Genomic DNA, 15,427 nt, shown 5'->3' on the forward strand with positions numbered 1-15,427 from the left:
GCCCCAAGTCCTCATCAATAAAATGAAGGGTAAATGGATTCTTCCATTCCTTCTAGTTCTCTATGCATATGCCAATATATTCAGGCTTTCCTGGTTCAGGCAGGATGGGAGTGATGAAGAGGGGAATTGTTGAAGTTGCAGAACTTTGAATAAGCCTCCAAAAGTTCATATTTCCTAATCTCTCCATGATTATTTGGTATCCTTATTCCTTGGGATCATGTTCCTCTAAGAACAAACCATTCTAACTATAAATGCAATATGGATTTATATCACCAAAGAAATTATTTGTGTGAATTAAATAATTTGCTTAATTAATTTCTCTTCATAGGTCAGGGATTGCTATTAGAATAGACTGTGGGCAAAAGGAATGCATTTGAAGTCATTTATTTTATGTTTTCCATCTGTAGAATAGCATGGCCACATCATCATTTAGACAGACCTTTCTCATTGGCTTTGAACAAACTAATCGTTTAAATCTGAGGCCATTCAAGTTTTGCTTAAGTTGATCAGTTAATTGAATAAACCCATTTGATTCCTTTAACTGTTGCTGGCTTGGTCTGATCTTAAAATTTTCCATTTGCTACAGGTCACCCCACTGAAATTGTCTCTAATGAAATCTACTTCACTGACTCCCAGAAGCACTAAGCAATGAGACATGACTGGCTTCCTTGTCATAATAGAAGTTCGTTTCATCCAAATCTGATGGTTAAAACTTATTAGAGAATGTATTTATGTTTAATGGCTACTTTCAAAATATGTCTTTTCTCCTTTTACTACTTTACATTAATTTGAACTACTTAGCTCATTTGGTTAGTTAGATCATAGTACTGAGACCAAGCTTTGTATGACATCAGTTCTGGGAAAACTTTGTTTCATGTAAGTAGACTGTACCCTTCATTACTAAACTTCAGCTAGCTATCTCGTTGATTATGGGGGACTGGGTGACAGTGTGGCTGGTTTAGCCATTCACTGTGGAGAATAATAATTGAAAATGTATGACTTGGTGGTGGTGCAATGGCATGATTTACTTTTTACTGAAAGCCCATTTCATATTTAAAAATTATTAAACATTCAACAAAGTAATTTCTTCCTTTCCTCCTTTTCTCCCTTCCTTCCTTCTTTCCTCTTTCCCTTCCTTCCTTATTCTCTCTCCTTCTTCTCACTGCATCTCTCCTTCCCTCCTTCTCTTCCTTCCTCCCTGTCTCTGTCTCCCTTCCTCCTTTCTTCCCTTCTTCCTTCCTTGCTTTCTTCCTCCCTTCCTTCATTCCTAACTTTTTTCCTTCATACCTTCCTTCCCATTTCATTCCTTCCTTGCTTTCTTCCTCCTTCCATCCCTCCCTCCTATTCTTTCTCTACATCCTTCTCTCCCTCTCTCCTTCCTTCCATTTCTTCTTCCTTGCCTTCTCCCTTCCTTACTTCCTCTCTCTCTTTTCCTTCCCTTCCTTCCTTCCTTCCTTCCTTCCTTCCTTCCTTCCTTCCTTCCTTCCTTCTTTTCTTCCTTCTTTCCTTCTTTTCCTTCCTCCCTCCCTTTCTTCCTTCCTTCCCATCTTCATTCCTTCCTTGCTTTCTTCCTTCCTCCTTCCATCCCTCCCTCCTATTCTTTCTTTATATCCTTCTCTCCCTCTTACTCCTTCCTTTCATTTCTTCTTCTTTTCATCCCTTCTTTTCTTCCTCTCTCTTTTTTCCTTCCCTTCCTCCTTTCCCCTCTCCTTCCTTCCTTCCTTCCTTCCTTCCTTCCTTCCTTCCTTCCTTCCTTCCTTCCTTCCTTCCTTCCTTCCTTCCTTCCTTCCTTCCTTCCTTCCTTCCTTCCTTCTTTCCCTCTCCTTTCATATTTCCCTTAGTTATTAAGTGTAATTTAAGGAGTACCAACAAAATGAATTGCCATTAGGTACACTTTGTCATTTTTCAAAGGAGAACAAAAATAATATTTTTCAATGAATGCCTGAACTCACCATGTCCATGCTTAATCATAAACAATGGCCTGGCCACCTTTTCCTACTGCAACTGTGTATAACATTTCTAGGAATTTTGAGTGCAAAAGTAGCAACAGAAAACCAAAGTCTCGCTCTCCTCCTCGAGCTTATATTGTTTGATTTGCAGACCACTGAGGTCACACACATAACAAAATAACTTCAATTTTCCATTGTGATGGATATGGAGTAATTGTGCCTGTGCTAGTAGGCATCATAATATCAGTATTTGTCCTCATACCTGTAAAAACACAACACTGGCCTTCTCCCCTTAAACTCTGAAGCAATTCTAATAACATGTGCAGGATCATATTTCTCCTAGCAGAAGGGTTTAACTTTCACCTGATTTAAGCAACAAAATATCCCTCAAAGATGCCTAAGGCCTTTCTGTAATTAACATAACTGCATTTAGATGCTATTCATGACTGATAATTCCAACACCTTGTGCAAAAAAAAAAAAAAGGTTGCATGCTGTAAACATTATAAACATATTCAAATAAGCTTAACACAATCTGCCATGCTTATTTCTGCCTAGATCATGGACCAGCGAAATGGTTAATGCAAATGGATTTATAATTTGCTTTGGGGGGCCAGTTTCTTCTCCTTATTTATTAGCCCAGCTGATGGGGCAGATTTGATGAGGCACTTCTGGAATAATTGAGTCATCACACAAAGAAGGCTGCTAGCATTCAGAGTGGTTTTATCAGCAGCAAGCAGGCCTGATTACTGACAATTACACTCTGATCCGGTGATGGAGGAGAAAGAGCCAACGAGTGGGAAATGTCCGTGTTTCTATCCAGGAATAATTTCTACATTCATTTTACATGCTAAGTGTTTCCTATCTCTGCATAATAAACTGTAAACAGGAATAGATGGCACAATGTCCCTTAATATTTCCTGGTAATGAAGACACAAATGTACAGTGAGTGCTGATAAATATAGATGAAACATAAGCTATTCTCCCAGTCTGTATTGTTACCTTTAAAACAAATGCATTTTTGTGGTAAAAGCATAATCATAGCTAATGCAAAAAAATGACAGAAGATTGAAGCTGTCCTTGTAACTACATAGAAACTTTGTAAAAGTCCTGTTAATCACTGAGGCTTTAAAGACTCACGAGCTGAAGGTGATATACTGGAAAGTACATCATTTGGTTTCTCAACAGTCAACTGTGTAAGAACTCGTTTGGTTAGACACAGCAAAGGAGAGCAGCAACACTGACCTCCATTAACACTTCAGTGAGAACACATCTCAATGCTAAACTGGAAAACAATGAAGCTGGCACTAGAAGACATCTTCACTATGATAGATTTCCATTTCCCTACCATCAGGCCTTTAAAATGAGAATGTTTATAATGAATAATAAAGTTAGACCCAAGATTGCATGAGTTCTTATGTGTAGCAATCTATTATTGCCTTTAGTATGCTATTTTTTAAAACAACTTAGATATGACATAGTTTATTAACAAAATGCCATAAGCAGACTCCATCTCATGCATGTATTATATTAATCCAGTTTCTTTTGAGACTCAGAATATGGTGGAAATGTCCAAAGAAAAGGAAGACATCATGTTATCATCCTTTTAAGCATGTTGGTATAGATTTCATTTCTAAAAATGTTAATATCCTGTTCTATGAAGAATTTTTCTCTTTTAAAGTCAATCAGGTATGAAACTCTATATAATAAACCTGCCTAGGTTTATTTGCTTAATCTTTTCCCTGTTAAGTTCCTTCCTGTCTTCCAAAGAAATAAAAGTTATCTTTTCTGTGGTAACTATGGAAACTCTGTTTCATTAAACTAACCACTTAACTTCAAGGCTTGTGTTGTAACTAAATGTGCTATTTTGAGTAAAACTACATCACACGGTGTTACTATATCAAAACATTTCTAAGAAAGTTCAAAGATCACTTGTTGATTTTTAAAAAGCCCAACTTTTTTTTTTACTTCAAATGGAATTTTCTTTTTAAACTCATACTACTTTGGTGTATTGAAAGAAGAGCATATGCTTGGTATCTTTGGATGGTCTTCCTTTTCTTCTACATGTATAAATCTAACTATCCTTCCAGGTATATAAACCTAATAGACATAAATACATAGAATAGATTTCTATATAGGTGATATATGTAGATATAATTTATATATGTATATTACATATGAATATATGCATTTGGTCTTATTTTTTAGGCAATAGGTTTCCTTTTCATGAGACATATTAGCCATAAAAATAAAGGAATTGTGGATCATAGTCAGTAGGATATTGGTGATTTTAAGTGACTTTTTGACCATGATTTGAAATCTACTACTATTTACCCCCCCCCAAAAAAAAAAGATGAAGAGAAACTCAACTCAACTGCCAAAGCAAAACATTGGGTTCCTGGCAAATCAGCCTTGGTTTCTTCTTCTGGCACATCTAGCAACTGCCTAGTTCTCTCTCTCTCTCTCTCTCTCTCTCTCTCTCTCTCTCTCTCTCTCTCTCTCTCTCTCTCTCTCTCTCTCTCTCTCCCCCTTTCCCTCTCTGTCTCCCTCTCTGTCTGCTATCTCAATCTTTCTCTCTTTCTCTGCCCTTTTATTCTTTATTTCTATACTCTTTTAAAAAGAAAATGCACATTATCATAAAAGTTCTGGAAATAATGAGTATAATTAACTAATTGTCAATAAAATTAATTAAGAGAATACAAAAGGACAAAAGTAGTTAGTCTTGGTTTGATAATGATGAAAGTAATACTTTCAACTATCCATATAACCAAAAAATCCAAATAAGGGTCCCTAGATGATTTAAAAAGATACTAAAATAAAATTTGTCTTGCATATAATTGATAATATAAAAAAGTATTTCGTGGTTTGATTTGCAATTGAAGTCCATAATATTGTAAGGTGTCCTGACAGTAAGATCATTCAAATATCATCCAACAATTATTTCCAGAGGATTGCTTTGTGTATATTTTATATTTACTTATCTCTGTACCTTTTGTTTTCCCCACAAGGAAAAAAAATATAAACTCCTTGAGTTCTGGCACATAGTCATCACTTAATAAATACTTGTTAAATTTCATTGATTTGGTAGGAACATTTTCCACAGTTATTCCCTTTTTTGATGGTATGACTAAAATGACAGATTTGGTTTATGTTCTAGATAAAGTTTACCTAGACTTTAGCAAATCTTTGGACAAAGTTTCTCATTCTTTTCTGGATAACAAGATGTAGAGATAAGGGCTAGGTGGTAATACAGTTAAGTAGAATCATCACTGGATGATTGACAAAACCCAAAGACTGTTTATTTAATGATTCATAGGAAGAAAGTCTCCAGTGGAGTGTCTTAGGGCTCTGTATTTGGCCTTGAACTGTCGAACATTTTTACTACTGACTTGGAGAAAGGCAGAGATGGCATACTTGTTATATTGGCAAATGACACAAGGCTAAGATGGGTAGTTAATTGACTGGAAAACAGAGTCAACATTCAGAAACTGAGAAAAAAAATATTAATTTTTAGTGGAAAATTATATGCCTTTAGGGGAAAAAAGAACAATTATGAGGAAAGAGGGCAAGGTAAGAGTTTTTCAACCTGATACTCCAACTCCTAAAAATGTATCTTTATATTAATATCTTTGATATTATCTTTGATTAAGACATAGATCTAACCCAATTTAAAAGTCAGAGATGGATGTTCTGTCTAGATTTTAACATATTTACTTCTTTCCCCTTCATAATTTCACTTCTTAAATATAAAGAAAGGTAAAAGTTTATAATTAAAGTTTTAATATTTGGAGGAGTTAAGGCCAAAAGTAATATGTATCTTTTCCCCTAGAGCTCTGAGTTCATCAATATCAGGAATTACTGGTGAGGAACAAGGCAGATAGCCATTCTTTACAGTTTTAGAAATGAGCTTAGGGAAACAAAGAACTGATTGACTTGTCAAGAGTCACTCAACCACTTCATGTTAGGGACAGATTTGAACCCAAGTATTCCTAACTCCATAGCTAGCTCTTTATCCATTTTGCCATGCTGCCTTTCTATAAAAATGTAACACCTTATTTTTTCAACTTGTTCCAGAAAAGAAAATATGATATGTATGCAAATATATACATATATGTACAGTTTAATTGTGAGTAAAGTTTTAGTCATTTGGAGATCACTTTAAGTATTTACAGCTTGTCAGAATGGATTTCCTAAGAACTTTGCACATTCTTTTAAATATTTTGTTTGTTTGTTTTTGTTGTTGTTGAGACAATTGGGGTTAAGTGACTTGCCCAGGGTCACACAACTAGTAAGTGTCAAGTGTCTGAGGCCGAATTTGAACTCAGGTCCTCCTAACTCCAGGGCTGGTGTTCCATCATCCACTGTGGAACCTAGCTGCCCCTCTTCTTTTTAATATTAAAGAATGTAACATGACTGCTTCTCCAATGGTCATTTTCTGGAAGGCAGAATAGCATATATTATCACTAAAGGAGGGGAAGCACATTTGTTGGTACAGTTGGTAAAATGAAGTGGCATAATCTAAGATACTAGATTTAGATTGGAAGATTTTACCTTAGTAAAGGGAATATTTTCTGTCACTCCTCTGTTTCCCCCACTTATGACCAAGTAAATATACAGTAGTTTAAACACAAAACACATGGAATTTCCAAAGTTTTTATGTGGAAAACTATTTTTAACTTTGTGCGGAGAGGAGACCATAAGAAGGTAAAGATCTTTGGATTGATCATAGGCTATCTTGGCACTCTACAAAGAACATTTTGTTTCCCGAAGTTCTATTAGAAGTATCTACAAAGGTTTTACTTAGCCTTGAATTCTAAAAACAAACAAAAACCACCCTTTTAATTTCCATTCCATAAGATGAATGGCTGACTTTCTTAAAAGAATCAGTTTTGTTCAGTGTAAAAGTATATCCCCTGGGGCAGCTAGTTGGCTCAGTGGATAGAGCACCGGCCCTGGAGTCAGGGGGACCTGATTTCAAATCCAGCCTCAGACACTTAACACTTACTAGCTGTGTGACCCTGGGCAAGTCACTTAACCCCAATTGCCCTGCAAAAAAAAAAAAAGTATATCTCCTGGGGGCAGCTAGGTGGCCCTGGATTCAGGAAGACCTGAGTTTAAATGCATACTCAGACACTTGGCAGGGATTAGCTATGTGACCTTGGGCAAGTCACTTAACCCTCATTGCCTCAACTCCCCCCCCCAAAAGTATATCTCCTTTTCTTTTATCTCTTCCCCTTTTCTCTCTCTTCTCTCCTATCCTCATCCAGATGTGGCAAGTTTTTTTTAAATGATTAATGTTGCTTAGGTAAGATAGATGCCTCTATTTAATAGGCCAAAGATATTAGGTTCAAATATGTAGCCAAGAATAGTATTTTACTAATTCCATAATACCAGTATGACCCTTCTATGGTCAGATAACACCAATATTAGTCATAAACTCTTCATATTTGTCAGAAGGCAGGGTGGCTGGGGATTATATCCAAAGTTAGGACAGTTTTTCCTTTTAAACAGCCTTTACTTACCTTCCCTTAAATATTGGAGATTTGAGCTTTTAAGTCTGCATTGCTGTGGATGAGAAACATCACCAAAGCAAAAAGGGGGAAAAAAAGAAAAGAAGTTAATCAAATAGTGATCAACGACTTATTTTCTGTTCACAAAAAACCACATGATTTGGACACAATACCTTTAAGGGATTTACACACTGGAGAGTAGCATCGAGTTTGGGAAAGGTCATATATTTCGGTCTAACATATTCATAGTAAAAAGCCCTCCCATAGCAAGGAAAACAGGTGTGTGCTGTTATTCAAATATGTCTTTTAGATTAAAGTTTCTTTGTACTGCAAGTATATCTGAGAACCTTTTTTTTTGTGAACACACCTGAGAGTGAAAGTGAATTATCTATGACGGTTTTTTTTTTTAAAGAATCAGTGGTTTAACACTAATTTCTAATCAGATCCTACAGAAAGGAACAGCTCGCATGGCAGCTGTACTTTTCCCAGGGTTAATTACCTTTCACTGCTCTCTACTAATGAGTCAGCTGTTCCTGTCATCACACAGCTACACTGTGTTCATCTGTAGCTGGAGCTGTGGACAAACATAGTAGCTAGAGCCCTGTTTACATACTGGTGAAAAAAAAAACTTTAAAATTCCTTTTAATTCCACATGGAAGAATATTTTCTGAGTACTCAGAACTGGGGATACCAGTTCTTCTAAGGTCACTGGAATCCCCCTCTCCCCTCTCCCCCCCAAATGCCTGAAAAACCTCAGACCTCAAAGTGAAGTCAACGTCATTTTAACCAAATTCATAGTTTTATGTGCCACCCGATTAGTGATTAAATTAGTATTTAAAAGTTTGCAGATTTCACTGCTGGTAGAATAATTTCCATACACCATTGCATTAGCAAGAATCAAATTTTAAGTTGGAAATGTTGGAAATAAAATACAAAACTAGGCTCTAACTACATATGTAAAGTGAATTGAAGAGTATTTTTAAGGGGTCTTAAATTTTCTTAGATTAAAAAAATGATTTGGATATCATCATGCACATCAATGAGCCTTTGGCTTCAATTCTGAAACTCTAGTTCTAAAATTCATATACATCTTAACTCCCTTTTCTCATTCAGGAAATAAGGTCACAGTTTTACACTCTTTCCAGCTTTGTCTCTGAGGCCTAAGGAAACTGAAGGTACCTACTCTAACTACCTTCAACTTGCTTTTGAGAAAAATAATGATGATCAAATTGACACCATTGCCCCTTTATTAGTTAGAAGGAATCATCATCAGATAATATAAGGTACTCAAGTCCCCAAAGGCTTCAGCCACACAGATCTGGGAAAAAGAGCAGGAATTGAACATCCAAGAGCAGTTTGAAGCTATTTGTTTGCTCTTCTACTGTTAGTGATTCTCTCATAAAGCTCTCTGTTAAAAGAGAACTGAGAGGTGACTGGTTCGGCCTGTAACTGAAGTATGCTCTGAGCATTCTCTATATATCTTATTGGACTTCATCCAATTCTCAGAAAAAGCCATTTATGCCAGGAAAGCAATAGCAATCACCTGCTGCTTCATTACATACACTATTATTTGATATGAGTACACAAAATGCAAAACTGAGTCTTTACAAAAAAATTGTAACTTTATGAAAACAAAAAGCAAAGAGGATGAATTCATTAAACATAGATTATAAAACCAAGCAAATGTCAAGCAACAAAGATTTTCTGAAAACCTCAAATATTATATCGACCACAGCAAACCACTGAGTCCTTTTATAATGGTGTTTTACTGTGTCCTTTTCGAGGCACAGTAAAATGTACAAAGTTCTTATCTGTTGTTGATATCTTTTGGAACAGATTTTACTGAATGATTTTGGGGAAAGACAATGTCTTAAAATAATCACTTCTGAGAGCACATTGTGTGAGAAATAGCATGGTGTGATGGAAAGGTGTGAAACACAGAACCCTTGGGGGCCACAGCACTCCTAAGTGTAGCCTGAACCATATTAAAATGGAATTGGGAAATATTTAACTAAAGAATAAAAATACAATAAGACATAGTTAATGTTATATTTTAAAACTAAGTCAATGGACCCTTATGTATGGTTTAGTGCCCTCCCCAACCCCCCCCCCATTCTCTTTGACTTTGACACTTCTGATGTAATAGAGTTTTGACTCCAATTAAGAAAGAGCTGGGTTCACATGTTAAAATCCCATCTCTGACACTTTTTCTCTGTGTAATGCTGGGCAAGTTTCTTTTTTTTTTTTAAAGTGAGGCAATTGGGGTTAAGTGACTTGCTCAGGGTCACACAGCTAGTAAGTGTTAAGTGTCTGAGGCCAGATTTGAACTCAGGTCCTCCTGACCTCAGGACCAGTGCTCTATCCACCTGGGCAAGTTTCTTAATCTCTCTCTGCCTTTGTTTCTACATCTCTAACATGGTGATGATAATTGCATGTGCCTCAGAGGATTGTTGTTAGCATCAAATGAGATGTGTGTGATGCACTTTCCACACCTTAAAGCACTATACAATGTAAGCTCTAATTATTATTTTATAAATTTTTGAAGAGTTTTTAGTGAGACAGTTGGTTGTTGGGTTTTGGGGGTTTTTTTTGGTTAGAAAAAGGGGCATGTGACTGGTTAGCAGTAGCATAGCCACAGAAACAGATGTCTGCTATAAGCCGCTTTAGAAATGGATAGAAACTGGGGGGCAGCTAGGTGGCGCAGTGGATAAAGCACTGGCCCTGGATTCAGGAGGAACTGAGTTCAAATCTGACCTCAGACACTTGACAGTTACTAGTTGTGTGACCCTGGGCAAGTCACTTAACCCTCATTGACCCGCCAAAAAAAAAAAAAAGGATAGAAACTGATTGAAACCCTTCACATATTGAGTTAGCATTAAGCTCCTCACTCTTTATGAGTTTCTCACTGGGCATGTTTGGGTACTTTTGCAAATCATATGTGTTTCTTGGACTGACAGTCCAAGAAAGTATAACCAAGTGCAAGGAAGCAATAACTTACCAGGGGGATACCCCAGAGGAGTACTGGGAGAATCTGGTTCAATGTGGTAAAGGTGATTATAGTTATCTAAGAGGAAAATGATAATGAAAAGTGAAATAAGACTTGACGCCTGCCTTCAGGGCTTCCAGTCTTGTAAGACAATATGACATGTACACAGAACTATAATATACCCAAAGTACAATGTAGAGCTCCAAGCAAAGTGCTATGTGAGCTCACAGGTAAAGACCCGGAAGGCATCTTAGGGATCCATTAGGGAGCATCCATTCCAACCCTCTCATTCTGCAGATGAGGAGAGTGATTACACAAATGTTAAGGGATGTTCAATAATGGAACACCAATTCCAACCCAGTTCTCATATCTTCAAACCCAGTGCTCTTTCCATAATATCATGTTGCTTTCATTGGAGGGAGAAAACCATTACTTCTAGAAGGAGCTGAAAGATGGTAGGTTCCCCCACCCCACACACACATTGTCACCCACTTGGAAATCTTTAAACAGAAGCTAGATGGCCACTTCTCTGGCATATTATAGTGGGGATTCCTTTTATGTATGCATTGAACAAGATGTCCAGTGATGTCCCATCAAGATTTCAGAATCCGAGATTCTGGAATTCTCCTCCATGGTGGAGATGAAGGAGAGGGAAACAAAATACAATTATAATTCTAAGGTTTCAGGATAAGTGATGATGTCAAGCACTCTGTAGATAATTGGAGAGAAGACCTCCAGAATTCTGGACATCAGTAATAGCATGATCTAGACAGGGCTCAACTAACAAGACCAAATATAGAAGTCACCTATAAATTATCATACTTTACCATGCTATATATTCAAGCCAAATTGGCCCATTGCCTGTGAAACATAACAATATTCCATCTTCCATATTTATGCCTTTGCATTGGTACTCCCTGTTGTCTGGAATGCCCTCTCCCCTTACCACTGACTCTTATAGTCCATAACTCTTTTCAAAGCTCATTTCAAGAGCAACTTCCTATATGAGGCCTTTCTTAATTCCTCCCAACTGCTAGTCCACCATATGTATATATGTATGCATGCATGTATGTACACACATGTGTGTGGATTGTTTCCCCAAATAGAAGTAAGACCCTTAAGATAAGAGATTCTTTTGTCTTTTTATATTCCCAAAGTCTAGCACAGTGCCTGATCCAGGAGATTGGATTGGTACTTTCAGTGGTATAGAGAATTTCTACCAATATAGGTCAGCACCTCTGCTATAACTGATAGTATCGAATTTCTTGGAGGAACAGAGGGTTTAACTGAACTTGCCCAAGGTTGCACAACTGGTATTTATCTGAGGCAGAATTTGAACCTAGCTCCTCCTGGCAAGGAGTCAGGCTCTTTATCCATATGCCTTTCAAATGTAACAGAGTAGGAACTTAATAAAACTTGATTGAGTGATTTAATAAATGAATGTAGTGAGGTAAAGTCTTCATATTAGATATCACATATTGTTCATTTATATAAATAACCAGGAGATTTTCATTGGCAAATATAAAAAATATAAATATATTAAAAAATTTTAAAACAGTGATCATTTTGAGTGCTCTTTAATAATTTTGGGAAATAATGTCATTTCTAAGTAACTTGGAACAATACCAGTCTAACTAACCCTTTCAGTTCAAATGTGTCAAATCACATATAAGGAATTAATATAAATATATTTCATATATACATATACTTATATATATATATGTGTGTGTGTGCATGTGTGTGTGTGTGTGTGTATGTTGGTTGCTTGGGCTAGCATTTGGAAATGGGAGTTGGGGGGGATAACAACCATATTTTGTAGGGAACATGGATATTTTTTTATCTTATGTTCAGTGAGGGAGCCATTCTTTATGTTATTACAAATACTTTTGTTGAACAATGAAAAAATAACTAACCAGTTATTAAGAATAATGGTAGAGAAGGTATAACATTCTCCTCTTCCCTAAACCTTCCCTTCTCCCTAACTTCCATATTACTGTTGAGGGCATTCTCATTACCCAGGTCACCTAGACCTTCCAAATGATCCTTTATTTTCCCCTCTCTCCCTCCCTCAGCCCCATAGACATCCTGTAAATTCTACTTCCACAATGTTTCTCACATTCACTCCCCTTCTCTCTTCTCACATTCCTTGCACCTTGGTGAGGCCTTCTTCACTTCATACCTGAACCATTGCAATAACCTCCTTATTGGTCTTTTTGCCTCCAGTCTCTTCCATCCTACACAGTTCTGACAAAGTCCCTTCCCTATTCAAGCAGCCCCTTCTTAACTCTAGGATAACATATAAATTCCTCTGGCATTTAAAACCTAGAGTGACCCCAACCTACCATTCCAGGCTACCTATGCTTTATTTGTCTATGTTCTAGTCAAATTGGCCCATTACTGCCTTCTGTACATAGCAGTCCATCTCTCACCTCTTCACTTTGATACATCCATCTCCCATGTCTGGAATAGACTCACTCATCTTCACTTTATATCACTTTATAGACGTAAGCTTTCCTCAGTGCTCATCTCAAGTGCTACTTTATAGACAAGACTATTTTCCCCAGTGACTAATGCCCTTGTCATCACCCTGGCAATTTCTTTGTATTTGTATTAACATCCATGTATATATATTGTACCCCTCCCCCAAGGGAAGGTGTCTGGACTGTGTCATTTTTGTTTTTGAAAAACAAACACTTAGCATAGTAGGTACATATGTATATTGTAAGCACTTAATAAGTAATTTATGAATGAATAAGTGAATGAATGAATAAGTGAATGAATAAATGTATGAATGAATGAAGCATGTGCTAAGAGAATATGGCTCAAAGGAATTTAAAAAGAACAACTTTAAAAATCTTAATCCTAATTTATACAAAAGAGAATTCTTCTTTTAAAAGATTATGTGGGGCAGCTAGGTGGTGCAGTGGATAGAACACCGGCCCTGGATTCAGGAGGACCTGAGTTCAAATCTGGCCTCAGACACTTAATACTTACTAGCTATGTGACCCTGGGCAAGTCACTTAACTCCAATTGCCTCACCAAAAAAAAAAAAGATTATGAAATCACAAAATCAATATAGAGAAAACTAAATGGTCATGCAAACATTCCCTCAAATACTGACTGTCTCACTATTTGGTAGGAGGTTTGAACTATGATGAAGTCTGTAGTTATATGATACAAAATTTTGACAAAATTCTAGAACAAGTACTAAAAAATAAAATGTGCAAGTGCCTACAGAAAAAAGCATCCAGGAGATATAGCCAGAAATGGGAGAAAAAGTAAGTGAAAACTTTTCATTAAGAACACATTACAAAATTAATAAATATCTATCTTATATAGATATACTATTACTTTTCTTTCTTTTTTTTTCTTTTTTCTTTTTTTTTTTTTTAGGCAATGGGGGTTAAGTGACTTGCCCAGAATCACACAGCTAGTAAGTGTCAAGTGTCTGAGGCCGGATTTGAACTCAGGTACTCCTGAATCCAGGGCCGGTGCTTTAACCACTGCACCATCTAGCTGCCCCACTTTTCTTGTCATATTTGATGCTTAGAAAAGCAAGTGATAATACATTTTTGGCAATTCTATGAGCTCAAGTTTGCATCAGAATAAAACTTATGAATGAAGAACAGTATGAAACTCCATAACTAATGATATTCCATACATATATATATATATGTATATGAACTACACTATAAAGAGATATATATTGAAGTATTAGGATTTAATATCTTAAAAGCCTTCAGAATGAGTGCATGGCATTCTAAAGTTGATGAGTGATAATATAACAGGAAGTGCTGAAAATACCAAGGAACAAAAATAAATACTCTGGATAGACTGAAATGATATGAAGAAGTTGGTTTAATGTAAAATGTATGAATTATGTTAGGAAACTTTAACTTTTATGTAAAATAAACTAGAAAAAAATACAGAAGACAGTAAATTAAGGCTTTAGGTGACTTCAGATAACAGGATTTTTAAAAATATGAGTTTTTAACTAGGCATAATAATTTGAATGCCATTGCTAAATAAACTAAACTTTTTCTCCTTTTTTTCAAATCATTAGCACATCTTCTTACAATATAGCTTTAGAGGTGATGAACTTGAAACTTTGAACCAAGTAGCAGAGATAGCATGTACACAATTTGAAAACTGGTAATGAGTATTAAAATCTTCAAAACACGAAAACAGTAAAGACCTGAAGCATATCCTTCCAATACGGAGACATTTGAATGAACTTTTCAGAGTGATCACACTCACAGCTATGGGGCCACAAGTACCCCAAAACAACAACAACAACAACAACATCAACAACAACAACAACAAAATAAAACAAAAAACAAAACAAAACTCTCAAGCATTGCCTTGAGCCAGATTAAAAGTTAATTGAGGGGGCGGCTAGGTGGCGCAGTGAATAGAGCACCGGCCCTGGAGTCAGGAATACCTGAGTTCAAATCCGGCCTCAGACACTTAACACTTACTAGCTGTGTGACCTTGGGCAAGTCACTTAACCCCCATTGCCCCGCAAAAAAAAAAAAAAAAAAAAAAAAAAAAAAAAAAAGTTAATTGAGAATGTTTAATATAATAAATAAAAATACAATACAATATAGATGATGATAATTTGTGGTTTTCTAAATCACTGTGCAGTCTTCAGGGATCCCATTTCTATTTCAGTTTGACACCACTGAACAGTCTACTAAGTACCAAGGAAATGCTATAGCACAAAATTGGAACCCAAAACTATAAATAAAAATGTTTATTATAAAAAATAAAAGAACTAAAGGGGAAAAAACTTAGTTACAGTATGTTCAAATAAATATTTGTTGAATAAAAAAAACAATTCAAATACAAAGCTGGGGCTTGATACATGTTTCTTGATGTATAATGATGATGATAATAAGAACTGTGTCTATGGAGGCCCAGTACTGTGATCTCCTTTAGGGAAGGGTCCATCTTTTGCCTTCCTTCATATCCCCAGCACTTTGCA

General features: G+C 36.2%; 1 protein-coding gene across 1 annotated transcript in view; it reads right to left on the minus strand.

Moving 5' to 3' along the window:
* Positions 1–15,427, minus strand: part of ST18 (ST18 C2H2C-type zinc finger transcription factor) — a 174,158-nt gene that overhangs the window by 141,431 nt on the left and 17,300 nt on the right. The window contains exons 2-3 of the mRNA XM_043975761.1: positions 10,456–10,521; positions 7,470–7,512 (exon numbers count right to left, since the gene is read on the minus strand). Coding sequence (XP_043831696.1) covers positions 7,470–7,512; positions 10,456–10,521 — 109 coding nt within the window. The remainder of the gene's footprint in view (positions 1–7,469; positions 7,513–10,455; positions 10,522–15,427) is intronic.

This window comes from Dromiciops gliroides, chromosome 1 (genome assembly GCF_019393635.1).
Source record: "Dromiciops gliroides isolate mDroGli1 chromosome 1, mDroGli1.pri, whole genome shotgun sequence".
In the NCBI taxonomy this organism is placed as follows: Eukaryota; Metazoa; Chordata; class Mammalia; order Microbiotheria; family Microbiotheriidae; genus Dromiciops; species Dromiciops gliroides.